We start from the raw sequence: 14,139 nt of genomic DNA, 5'->3' as shown, positions 1-14,139 counted from the left end.
ACTGCATTACCCTGTGCATTATCAATGTAAGTGTGATTAAAAGACACTTTGCTGGAGCTGTGGTGCAGTGGTAGTGCATCAAAGTTATGTCTGTGCTTTTTCAGTTGCGATCAGTTTCAATTCATAGTATATTTATGCTCAAAGTGCATCTGCTTACACTGAAGTGAACTCAGAAACCCTGCAAGAAAAAGCTGCTGAGGGAATATGACAGTATATCAATCATTTGTCACCACCAGTGAGATTTACCTGTCATTTTAAACCTGAGAAGTTCCACTCTCCCATTTAATCCAGTGTGTGGAAATGTGTCATAACCCCAGAGATTATACAGAAGATTTTAACACTTTCGTGGGCCATTGGATTAACCTACCTGAGTCCATGAAGTCATTGTTGAGGTTGATCCAGGACTCTTTGCTCTTACGCAGACTCTCCTCCATGGCTTTGATGTCTGCGAAGGGGCAGTTACAATCAGGGAACTTTGCCGAGCAGCGGCACCAGCAGTCATTGTTGCGGCATAGTAGCTCGCCCTCTGAATTACACGCCACGTAACTGAGGGCCGCCTCCACAAAACGATTCCGCAGAAACTCAGGAAGCACATCCTGTAGACCTGTGCGTGTGGGAAGAGACAGAAAAATCTGTTTACTGCCATGTTAGACTCTGTGAACTAAACTGAAATTTGATTCCAAGACCAGATAACAGATTTTATTTTTCTGCTGCTAGGTTGGTAAACAAGTTCAGAATGGTGTTTGGATGTGCTAAAGTTTCTTATGTTTGGCCAACATCTCAAATCACCAGTAGGTCTGAGATTCCTGTATGGACGCTTGAAAAATCTATTTTTGAGTCATATGACACCATTATGAACCCACCCATCATCTGCCCTCTGGCTATCCTCTCTTCTCTCAGCACTCTGTCTGTCTCTCTACCCACATAACTCTCAAAGTAATATGTTTTCTATTTTAAGTCTCCATTTAGAACAATACAGCAATGCAGTGGCATGAGGTGGACCCCTGAAATGACAAGGGAAAGTGGAATTTTTGTATGGTAAATTGGTAATTTCCACTTTCATTTGATATTTTTCACTTTACCTCACATTACCATCAAGCCTCCTCTCTCTCTTTTTGTCAATCTGTATTTTGCCTTTAGCTTTTTATTTATTTATTTTTCAATTCATAATATATACACTACTGCTCAAAAGTTCAGAATTGGTTAGATTTTGTTAATAACTGTTTTGTATTTTAATATATTTTGAAATGTAATTTATTCCTGTGATGGCAAATATGAATTAACAAGCAACTAACACTATAATACTTTTGTATGTTTATATTACTTTTTCATTAAAACTACCAGCAACATCAATAGACTTAGATTTTGTTTTTACATTGCTTCAAAAACTATAGATATAATTTGCATAACTTTTATTTATTACTGTATAAATATATATATATATATATATATATATATATATATACAGATATACCATTAGTCGACAGATCTGCTTCAGGTATCATCGGGGTACATGGACATGCATCTTTAATCTTTAATTTAACCGATTTCATAACAGACTCACTAAACAGTTCAACATTTCAAAGTTCAAGTTGCAGTGTAATTTCAAGTGCATTTTAATTAAGACTTGACTTTAGGTGATGAACCAGATGTGAACATGATACTGTATGTGTGGGTATTATCACATTCAGGGCTTTTTCTTTATTTTTATCTGTCTAAAAGCACTTTCAAAACCTCTGCTTCCCCAGACTGTCAAAACAACGCTGCAATAAAGACACATTACGATTGTTTCACAGTCCTGATTTGGCTTGGCAATACAGGACAGGCTGAGTTGGGAAACAGACAGCATTTAAAGTGGGTCAGAGAGGCAGGCAGCTTGACTGCTCTAACAGCATCAGTGATGGGAGTCCTATTTGGGACGGTGAGGTCTGCTATGTCAGCGCAGTAATGGGGTAATGGGATGAATAAAGACCAACAATCTCCATGGCAAGGTCATTCGGCTGTAAACCTCTGTCATGAACTGCAGGCATGCTGCAGACAGGGAATCAATTTGGCTATTGTGGAATTCTCCTGCCTGATTAGATATTCTGATAGCAGGCAAAGGAAGAATTGACATTTGCCCGGGAAACAAATGATTGATTATTTGAGCAATTGGAACAAAGCGGTAACAAGATGGAATAGTCGTAAACCAGGTCAAAAATGTATTTTTTTTGTCACACTTGCCAGTGGCAGGTGAACATATCAGTAATAAGTCATATATATATATATTTTTTCATGAATCTGTATTTTGAATTTTATATATATTTTATATAATTTACTGTGTAAAAGAATGGTGAGATTTTCAAGTGTTTTGGAAAAAAGACAAATTTATTTGATAAAAATAGTAATATTCTTAAATATTGTTACACTTTAAAATGCTGTTTTCCATTTTAATATAAACAAATATAATTTATTTATGTGATGGCAAAGCTACATTTTCAACTGCCATTACTCCAGTCTTCAGTGTCACATGATGCTAATATCATTTTAATATGCTGATTTGATGCTTAAGAAACATTTCTTATTACTGTCATCAATTATGAAACCTGTTGTGCTCCTTAATAGTTTTGTGGAAACATAATACTTGTTTTTCAGAATTGCTTCATGAATTGAAGGTTCAACAGCATTTTTTTAGAATTTGTTTTATAACAATGTTAAGCTCTTTTCTTGCACTTTTGATCAATTTAATGCATCCTTGCCTAAGATATCAATTTCCTACTAAAAAAGAGAAAACAAATCTTTTGAATGATAATGGATGCAATTTCTAATAAATTTCCCAACCAACCTTGATAACAGCATTTAAAAAAAAAAAAAAATCCAACCAGATATTCTGGAGAGCAGAACCCCTCTGATATTTTTTTTTTTAGATAAAAATGGCCTTCTCATCAATATTCATCTATGAATTACTCATGAAAGCATTCAGTGCTGAATACTTGAATCCACCAGCCATTCCACCACATAAGTAAAAGATTCAGATTTCACAGCCCAGCTGTGGGTGCTGAACACCTGATAATTATATTATCTGAGAAAACGCTCTTCACAGCTTTACCAGGTCTGACATCCTTCAAGAAAGAATCAATGTCTTTTGCCTTCATATTCAGCTTTTTTGAATTCCCTTCCCAGTGTGAATATTTATGATGTGTTCCTCAGTATTTATTCGTTGGATTGTGAAAAACAAGAGACGTAATTAGATGCAGTCTTCGTCTTAAGATTTGGCTTCTGCTGGGTAGAGAGCCAACAGTGTGGGGAGCCTCACAAAAGAGATGACTTGGATGGCTTTCATACCGGAGACAGCTAAATAGCTGCTCTTGTGCCCCCTCCTCCACAGTCTCTCTCTTTTTAAAGTGAACGAGATGAACGTGAATCTTTCCTCTGGATTATTTCAGTCCTCTATGGTATTGACGGCTTGATGTCCTAATTTTAAAGGGTCTACATTCTGCTCTCTAAAAGGACATGGCACTTTGATTGAAAATATCCAGGGAAGCCCCAAGAAGTGAATGAAAGAATGCAGAAAGCGATACAAGCATGCACAAATATAGGCCAAACTCCTCTCTCTCCAACTGTTTCCCCCTACATTTTCTTCCCCAAGTACTCAGCAAAAGATAAGCTTTGGTGCCGAACCCTATGGCTAGCTCATTAAAGTAGTTACACGAATCTGGGCAGCAGGAAACTTGCTTCAGGAGATGACAGTATTAAGTGGGTTGACAATTTAAATGTCAATGTCAAGAAGGCAGTGGAAACTGGCACAGGCCACGTGTATAATTAGCAACAGCTAGAGGCTTAAAAACCTTCCTTTTTGCTCCTTTCAGTCCCGTTTCTTTCTCTCTTCTTTTTGTTGCTCCGACCACCTCTGACTTGTGGTGACACTGCTGTCACGAGAGTGTGAGGTGCATTAATGCAAGTCTAAATGCCTGTCTTCTGATAACTCTTTACTTGCTTGTTGAAAATCTGAAGACAGTATGAGTATTAGCAAGTGATGTGTTTCTCCTAACAGGTCTGTCGCAGCCAGACTTTTGGCTTGGTCCGCATTGCAACTTATTCTGGCCAATAATTGCCCACAGGAAATTAGGGTTTGAGGTAACACGTTACAATAAGTAAAGTAACATTTGTTAACATTAGCAAACTACATTAGTTTACAAGAACAAACAATAAAAATAATTCTAAAGTATTTGTTAGTCTTAGTTCATGTTAATTTCAACATTTACTAATACATTATTACAATCAAAAGTCGTATATTTGAATATTATTTAATGGACCTCAGCTAACATGGACCAACAATAATTTTATTAACTAATGTTAACGAAGATAATAAACAGTACTACTCTAACCTATGTCATGTCCATTGTTAGTTAGTGTTAGTTAATGCATTAACAAATGATAATGAAAATATTTGCTTGTGGGTATGAAGTTTTCTTTCTCCTAAGTGACGAACAAAACTCTGAAAACTTCAGATATTTAGTGACAATTTTCCATCGTTACAAATTAAGAGAAACACAGGACCTGCCTAAAAAATCATCTTTTATTTTTTTATTCATTAGAATTGTAATGTTTCATTTATTATTATTAATATTAACAGGTTCATGTTACTCTATTGTTTTTTCTTTGTCACATTTATTTATTTATTTTACATGGTAAAATTTCCATTTTATTTATTCAGTTCATTCTGAATCTCCTGATACTGTGTGTGCCTGCAGTCATTGCACTGCTAGTTAAAGACAATTTAGGGGACTTCAAATGGCCTCAGTCAAATATATCTGCCCATCCTTTTAAACAACAACAACAACAAAAAATCTGTACATCTTCACCAGGGCAGTTGATACAAATACTACCAAACATAGGTGCAGTATTGTTCTTCTGAAGACCACATCAGCTGTCATACCTTTCAGGTGGATTTTATTTTCTGGGCTGTGCACTAAGACGGAGCTGACGGAATCCAGGCTGTCGTAGTTACTGCATCCAAGAGGCCCCGTTCTGGTCTCTGTTACCTAGGAAACAAGGAGATATTTTAATGCCTTATTATCGTTGAAATCATGCACCTGTTTGTTCCTCTTCAGAAGCGGTAGAGTGCTGAGCATATGCCGTTGTCTAAAACAAACCAGCACGCCTGTGCAATAAGCCAGAGTCAATATCTAAATGTCACCAAAGCCCATTTCAGCATGTCAGAGCTCTCCAAAAATGCTCACTTTGCAGAGCGCCATAGAAATAGTAAATTGACTCCAGTGTTAGGTCCCAATGCATTATTAATTTCAAATCTAGAGAGCAGTGAGCCATGTGCAGTGGCGTAGTTTTGTTAACAGAACCTAGTGTTAAATATAAGGATACTTTTATGATTCTAAAATAATGTGTATCTGACCTGGCATTTCAGCTGGGACTTGGGATGGGGTGAATTATTATATATTTTTTTTTGAGTGGCTGTATATGCAAAACAAAATAGATGGCCATAATGGGGATCCTTTCCATTAGTGTGTCTTGACAAATCAATAATCAATTAATTAATGAGATAAAGCACTTGTAAATTGGTGGATAAATACATGAAGCATTAGGAAGCATTAACAATTAACAAATCAATGACCATCAAAAAAAAAAAAAAAATCACAAAAAAAAGAAAGAAAATACAGTGAATACTGTGTAAATATATGCAATATATATTTTAATAATTTAGAGACACACACACACTTTATATACAATGCATATATATCTTTCTCTCTCTCTAGTCTATTAATTTTGTATACATTTTTCACTGGTGAAACATGAGTGACTGTGATAATGTTTGATTTAGCGAATGAGTTTGACTAGGGTAATTTCAACTCATTAACCACTTGAACGCTGTCTTCAACATGTTTGTTTCAATCAATTCGTTGCAAAGAGCTTATTCAAAATAAATGCTGGTTTACAAACCTAACAGCTCACAAAATCAGTAAGTGTTGCAAAATGTCACAACAACATATTCATGGTTTCAAATGATGTGAAAAAAGCATTTGCTGTTACCTTGTTAAATTACAATTTGATGCTCTTCATAAATTTTAACAAACCTCACTGAATTGTGCCCAGTACAAAGCTTGAAACATTGACACAAATGGAAACGTTTATGAGTGTAACAGGATATTATATCATAACCTAAGCTTATATTTAGAACTGAAAGTGATCTTTATTTTTTATGTGTAGGGAGACCTGGGAGTATTGTAACACGGTCAGTTTGACAAGTCAGAAAGGAGCTGTGGTGATGTTATCGATATCATACACTCCATTCACATTTTTAATGTTACAGAAGCGGCATGTGAATTTGAGCAACATTGTAGATTTTATGACCAAAAAACTGATTTTCAGGACAGAAAGTAATTTTTTCATTAATAATATTTTTTTGCCTAGCAATCATTGTGTTGTAGATACAATTATTTGACTTACGTAACCTAAAGTAGCTGTTTCTCTACTTTAGGTTGTTCTCCACTAAAGTTAGCACGAATGCAAATTTGATACTTTGCATTCATGCTAACTTTAAGCCCAAGCAACTCCTTATGATGATTCCAATGAGTCTAGTTATCCAATCACATCCTCTATTGAGGCAAAGTCATGTGAGGGATTTATGTAAAATGTGTATCAAACTATGATAAAATCATAGTTTATGTGCGTATCTTCTTAATGGATAAAAACACTATCCGCCTCAAATGAGCACATACGTTTTTTTTTTGTGCACATGTTTAGAATTTATGCACATTTTAACATTTCCATCCAGCATTTTTTTATGTGATATTCCAAAATTCACATAACAATAGGTAGATGGCAACACAGCCAGTGACTGAATACAGCACACACACACACACATTCACACAAACATGCACAGCAATTGTTTTTGTGCTAAATTTAAAGTCCTAAAACGAATACAATAAAATGTTTGTATAACTTTAAATGGTTCACTTTATTCAAAACTGATTACTCTTTGTTCTTCAAAAAAGTCTTTACATAAATTGGAAGTGTGGGTCTTATTTCAGCAAATTACACACTGTTACATCTATCCCCAGCCTGTGTTACAACTCACCCCAGTAGAGGGGTAGGTTGTAACAACGGAACTCTTTGTATTTGACATTAACTCATATAATCTGTGATTTTGCAGTACACGTCAAAGTGAGTTTTATTTGTAGTAGACAAATGTGGCTACCATGTATCAAAGTTTGAGAGATATAGCACAAACAACCACTGAGTTACTAATGCTCAAACAAAAAGTGTTACTTTCATCCCCGGTCTCCCACTATAGACACTATATGAGCAGCTTAGTAATGCATTGGTAGTGCATTCATTTTTTATTAGAAGCCTAGTTTTTTTTTTTCTTCTAATTCTGTAGATTTAATTCTGTTTACAGGGTAACTTGTCTATGAATGTACTTTTTTAGCTAATAGCTCTAAAAATGCCATTAAAAATAAAAACATATATTTCTTGCATTCACAGGAATGTTTAAAGCCTGTAAAATGCTCTGATATACCTGAAATATCTTGCAAATATTTCACCAGCACAGATAGCTTTTTTTGTTCTATCAAATTTCACCCCACCGCTTTTGGAAGCTTGGTGCCGCCTGTGTTTTGACAGAAGTTGTCATATAATTTGTGATTTTACACATCATTGTCAGGTCTTTGTCTCAAAATGAAATGCTGTATCTAATCCAAAACTAATCCAACAGAAAAATGCAAAGGATTTGGGACCATGTCCTCATAACGCCATTATTATTAGTTTGGATATTTCACTTCTTTGTTCTCCTGAAATGAGTAACCTCTATGTATCTTGAGTGTTTTTTTCTCATTTGGATTTTAAATATTCTTCAGTCGATGTTATGAAGAAGAATTATTTCTGTGTTGCTGATATGTTGCTAAACTGATTATATATACAGCGTTGAAGACAGTAGCACCCAACACTGTCTGATTAATGACGCACATTTTTCACATTAACTCTCTTTCTTATGTTGCTATTTATTATCACATGAATGTATACATATTCATATTATATAAAAAAATCTTTAGATAATGTAAACTAACATTTGAAACATGGAGATTACATGAAGTCTGTATGATAATGACAGTTTAAGTGAGAGAGCATCAACATTTATCATAATATGCTCACACACATGCACACTTTATCATTAATTTATGAACTACTGAAGTGTCACACAAATGCCCTCCTCCGCACGCCGTCCCACTGCAGCATCTCATTAGATCACTTGTCATTTATGATTGCTTACTGCAGCTCAATTGCTCTGATCCCAATAGGACTCCAGGCTGTTTACCTCACTCATAAAACCAGACACTAATCCGTATAACAGTCTTCACAAAACCTGCATTCCAATCATTTTCTGAAGCATGAACAGCTCATGTTGTTGCAGTGATAGCTGTTTTCCTATACTGAGCCTAACATATACATAGACAGCGAACTATAGATTAATTAATATGAAATGTAATTAATATATGTAATTAATATGAAATTTTATCAAATTAATCACGATTCTCACCAGTGCTGTATTTATTTGATCCAAATTACAGTAAAAACAGCAATATTATTAAATATTATTTAAAATAACTATTTTCAAATTAAATACACTTTAATATATAATTTACTCCTGTGATGAATTTTCAGCAGGCGTTACTCCAGTCTTTAATGTCACATGATCCTTCAGAAATCATGTTTTGTTTTTGTTTTGATAAAAAAAAAAAATCTTACTATATGTCAATTTGAATGCTTCCTTGCTGAATAAAAGTATGTACACCCATATATATATATATATATACACACACACAATGTCATACTGTATGTAGGTTACCGAGTATGAATGAATAAACAAGTACAGCTAGCAATTCCATGCCTAAAATCTCTTGCTTACCTGTCACCCTACTGTTTTTTCCTTCCCAATTGTGTGTATGTTTTATCATATATTATTTATTTAAGGAATGATATCATACCTGACAAAAAAAACGGATAACACTGAAATCCCACATTTTCCCACCCTGCCTCCTCAGAGAGTGTCATGTTTTGTTGTTGATCTTATATTTACCGGAGCTGTGTTTCCACGGCTTCCTCTGCATGCTTTTCTTAAGGGCATAACAAAGGAAATGAATGCCTGCGGTACAGTACTCTCCTCTCCATTTCTGTAACATCTCACATCATCCACAGGCTCTGAAAACTCCCACAGACCACAGAGTGCAGACTATTCTTTGTCAATTGAGATGCTAGAGGAATGCATATGAAGTTAACTCATTTTTCAAAAATGCCTCTGCCTCCGCTGTGGAAGGCACAGTTGGCTAAAGACTGCAGATGTGCTCTGAAAGCAGTTTTGGAGATCATGACGTGTGACAGGATTTTAAGTGCAGATTCTGAGCTTCATTGAATTTGACAGCTGATGTTGATTATACGACACTGTCAGGTCGCTTGACCAGTGCCAGCTATCTAGAGGCGGCTCTTGACATAAATGGTGCAGGGTTCTGAGCTCCCACCCTTAAATACTGATGCTCATTTACATTCAGCGTTCAGACAGAAAAATTATATAGGATTCACCCTTACAAAAAAGTACTGTAGCGGTCAATACCATGTCACCATTACATATATGATTGTTCCAAATTTTCACCATATTTAGGCATATTTATATGGCATTTCAATGTACTCTTGTAAAAGTGATCCAGCAATTGACATTAACTATATGTTTTTGATTTTCACTAAATATAATTGGATCATAAGAACTGGAGTCAATTGTTTAGCAACTGTAGTAAACTGGTCTGTTTTTGATTCACTAAAAAGAACTATACAATATACAATATGGCCTATACAATAAGAGTCAATTGTTTGCCAGTAATAGTTAAAAAAACAAAAACGTTCATAGGAGTCATTTGTTTGGTAATACAGTTTGTAGATTGTTCTGGTTGTGCCATATGTTTTTAATTCACTTTAAAGAAGCAGCTAATAAGAATTATTAGTTTGCCAGTCGTAGCAAACTGGTAATGATGTATGTTTTTGATTCATTTAAAAGAACCAGCCCATAAGAGTCATTTGTTTGGTAATAGTATTAAACTGTTTACATTGCATGTTTTTAATTCACTATTAAACAAAATGCTCATAATAGTAAATTGAATAGTAATTGTAGTAAACTGGTCACACTGTATGTTTTTTTTTTTCTTTTCTTTTCTTTTCTTTTCTTTTTGCTAAAAAGAATCAGCTTAAAGCCATTTGTTTAATAATCATATAGCAAACTGGTTATGCTCTGTTTTTGATTCACAAAAAAGAATCGGCTCATATGAGTCATTGGTACACTGCACTCTTTATGTTTTTGATCCACTAAAAAGATCTCCTTGTAAGAGATATTCTTTTTTTTTTTTTGGAATTCGACTCTTCTCACTTGGTCGGTGTATAATAGTCATTTGTTTTTAATTGTTTGAATTACACTGCTCTCTGTGTGTTTTGTGCAGTAGATTTGGTGTTTACAGTTGCAGTATTGCTGATTAGTAGTGCAGGAAACACTATCAGAGTATTTTAGTATTGGTGCATATTGGTGCAACAAAAATTAGCCCCTTCTGCATGGTATTCAGAAAAATGCTAGTACTTTCTTTTGTTTTGTTTTGCATTGATTCTGTATAATGTTATAGTGTCTTTGATTTTCACTCAAGTACCCTTTGGACAAGTAGACGTCCTTACATGTTTAAAGAAGTGTCACCTGTAATGACATGTACCTAGTCTTTTAACATGGTCTTTACAATTATATGCGCCTCGTACTCGGCCGTAGCTTTAGCGGTAACTCCGTGTCCTACACAGAGGTGACTGTTAATTGTATGTCATTATGACAAATGGTTATATTACAGAGAGGGGCGAGAGTCCTTCATGTCTAGTTGTAGATCTGGACTGAGCGGTTAACTTTATGAAATGGTGATATTGAATCTCCAAAGCAGTGTAAATGTTACCGTTGAGCCAACAGAGTCTTGTTGATCCATGAAGACCAGCTAATCTCAAGACTGTTTGTTCTTGCAAAATCTGATCACTGATAAACCTGCCTTGGGATCTCAGGCTATTTTGGTCTTAAGTGGTATCTGATTACACGAAGGCAAAGTGATGTCTCCAAGAAGCTGCTTCCTGGTGTGCTTTAGCTCTTCGTTTCTGAGCAGAGGGTGTAATTGATCATCCTTTATGGCATTATTGATGAGCCCACTATAACCCACTTCTGTTGTGGTGCCCAATTCATCAGGCAGATTTGCACACAGGGTGCAGGAAGAAAGCAGTCGAAGGTGGGCCCTATAGCCCCGTAACGTCTCATTAGCTCTCCCCTGACAAACACACCTGGCAGGACAGACTGCTCCCTAAAGCGATGCTAGAGGGCTCTCTGAAAGCACTTCAGAGGTGTACACCAAAACAATTTCACCGATATGATTTGACGAGGTCTGTCTGTCACAAAGTGCCCTTTATTGTTACCATGGACACTTTTCTCATGCGCAAGCAGGATATAATATAATATGTTTACAAAATGGTACATCTATGCGAATTTGAATAGCGTGATATATTTTGTAATCCCGATTCAAAGAGCTTCACATCAAGTGCATATTTGCTGCATATAAATGCAGATGACTCTCTATGTCCATGGTCATATTGAAATTAAATCGTACATGTTCAATTGAACTTCTCTGCCGATGTTGTACAGGGAAAGCTCAGGCTAATGAAAAGCACATCGCAGCTCAAAGAGAAAGTTATTATTTTCCAACAGAGCCACCGCTCCTGTTCCTGTGTCATCTTGTTTTCATTTCACACACATTTTTTTGAAGCTGAAACTCTTCGTCACAGAAATAAATGCAGTGTGTAGGAAGTTTGGCTTTGACAGAGCTTTGAAAATGGCATATTTCATTTTGACTAGCCAACATAAGTGTGACTGATAAAAGACAATCACAGTATAGTGCATCAGGAATATTGCATGATCAGCTTTTGCGATGTTGGTAAGTTGGCTTTGGATCGATTACAGTAAAAAAAAAATGTGTTGATGTAATTAGTTGTTCATAGATACTAAGCAAAAACTTATAAACAAATTAACAAAAGACCATTTTGTCATCACTTTTTTCTTGCTTTCCTTGTAAAGCAGTCTTAAGTATTTAAAAAGGCGGTACATAAATACAAAACGTATTAGAATCTTTTAGCAAGATATATGCTTTAAGGGAAATTGCAAAAGCATTTCCTACCCTAACAGAAATATTTCTTATATAAAACTGTAATTGTGTGCAAGAAGGTGCATATCTTCATTGAAAGTCAATGATATTTGTCTCGGTTCAGCAGCATAATTTCATGCAGAGCTCCCTCTGACGGAATCATGATGTTGCAGTCTCCAGCATTTCTACACCCACTCAGCAGCTGCGAGTAAGACCGAGAGCCACTTGACACATCATGGAAATGGCATCGTGGCCTTAATTGCTGAAGATTTACTATGGCAACAAACATACATCTCAAATGGCTAGAACAGTAAAAGTTTGTACAAATCAAATTGATAAGCAGCAATCAGCATGCATAGAGAATCAACAGAGGACAGGAAAACTTTTAAAAATACACAGATTTGAATTAATAGCTAAATCAAACCAAGAGGTTGATTGGGAAAAACAAAACGTGCCTTTAACTACATTTTTGTGAAAAAACAAAAAAAGTACTTACGTACGATCCATTGCATATTCTCAATGCATTACTAGTGGCAGTAAAACACCAACAACTTTTATTTCGGTAACACTTTACTTAAAGCCTTTATGTATAATGCATTATAAAGGGTTATTAAAGGGTATAATGCATTATATTTATTCGTAATGTGCATTGTAATACATTATATCTTGTCGTAAATAATTCACAGAATTTAAAATGCATACTGTAACAATAAATTACAATTATTCAGGAGATTATGTAATGCATTATAAGCTGCATTACGAGGCATAATTAATGCATTTATAACAAATTTTACTATGCATTATACATAAAGGCTTTAAGTAAATTGTTACTTTTATTTATTTTCCACAAATTATAATTACAGGGGCAGATTATCAATTAATGAAAAAATTATTTGCAGCACATAACTAGCTCCATACAGTATGTATAGATATTCTGATGTAGTAAACTTGCTCATTAGCTCACCTGGTACAGCATTGCACTTGCAATGTGGAGCGCTCGGGTATGGTAAATCAGTTTTTATCTCTCATTTGCTTTTGTTAGCATTATCAGTTGGGTTTAGTATAGGTGGTACGTTATTTTCAAGTGCAATAAAGCATTAATCTGCTAGCCCCTCTCACCGGATGTTTTATTTCCAAACTGCCGTGATATGTACAACATCCAAAATAACAAAATTCACGTTGCCAGGTTCACAATCATTTGTTTTGGAGAATACTAAACGCGCTTTCAGTGCCACCAACTGAACATTTTAGCAAGAAGCAACATAATATCTTTTTGCAGAAATGTGGCCAAAGACACATTTTATCCAGTGAGTCTAGGCTGGCTCAAACAGGAAGAAGTCATGTCGTCTGTTACCTTGATGGCAGATGTAGCGATCTGCAGGTGGTGGAGTCTTCGCAGGGTGCTCTCTCTGTCTGTGAAGTACGATGCCGCCAACTGGTGCAAGATTTCTAGGGAGACCACGGAGCTGTTTCCGTTGCCCTCTGACTTTTTGCTCAGCTTCTGTTTGTCTAAGAAGATTGTGAGTGACTCCTCTCCTTAGGAAAGATACATGCAGAAACCAAACCATGCGATGAAAATATGTCCAAAGACAATGTTCTTTCAAAGTGTACTAACATATACCTTTCAAGTTTTTCAAGGAATTTGTTAAATATGAATCACAGAAGTTAAGGCAGAGAAGCCATAACGATTTTGAAGGAAGGAAAAGGGCATACACGAAAGAGAGTTTATCCCAAAGGGAGGTTTTTAAAACCACAGATTTCTTCTGAAGATCAATTTTAGATTTTTTTTTTTATAGTTAATGCTATTTTTGATCTGAGTCTAAGCCTGAAATTCAGAAAAAAATTGAGGAGCATCTCCTGTACCTGTATGTGTGGAGCTTGAGTGGTGTTATTAATTTCAGTCTGATTAATATGCAAGCAATAGCACGGTCCCCCCATTTCCTTT

General features: G+C 35.5%; 1 protein-coding gene across 1 annotated transcript in view; it reads right to left on the bottom strand.

Moving 5' to 3' along the window:
* The window catches only part of LOC306881259 (BMP/retinoic acid-inducible neural-specific protein 3-like), a 95,130-nt gene that overhangs the window by 30,139 nt on the left and 50,852 nt on the right, over positions 1-14,139 (bottom strand). Inside the window, exons 4-6 of the mRNA XM_079435264.1 lie at positions 13,549-13,730; positions 4,919-5,024; positions 368-604 (exon numbers count right to left, since the gene is read on the bottom strand). Of these exons, the coding sequence (XP_079291390.1) occupies positions 368-604; positions 4,919-5,024; positions 13,549-13,730 (525 nt within the window). The remainder of the gene's footprint in view (positions 1-367; positions 605-4,918; positions 5,025-13,548; positions 13,731-14,139) is intronic.

This window comes from Barbus barbus (genome assembly GCF_936440315.1).
Source record: "Barbus barbus genome assembly, chromosome: 15".
NCBI classification, from domain to species: domain Eukaryota; kingdom Metazoa; phylum Chordata; class Actinopteri; order Cypriniformes; family Cyprinidae; genus Barbus; species Barbus barbus.
The sequence above is the reverse complement of the archived record's forward strand: the minus strand, read 5'-3'. Positions and strand labels throughout refer to the sequence as shown.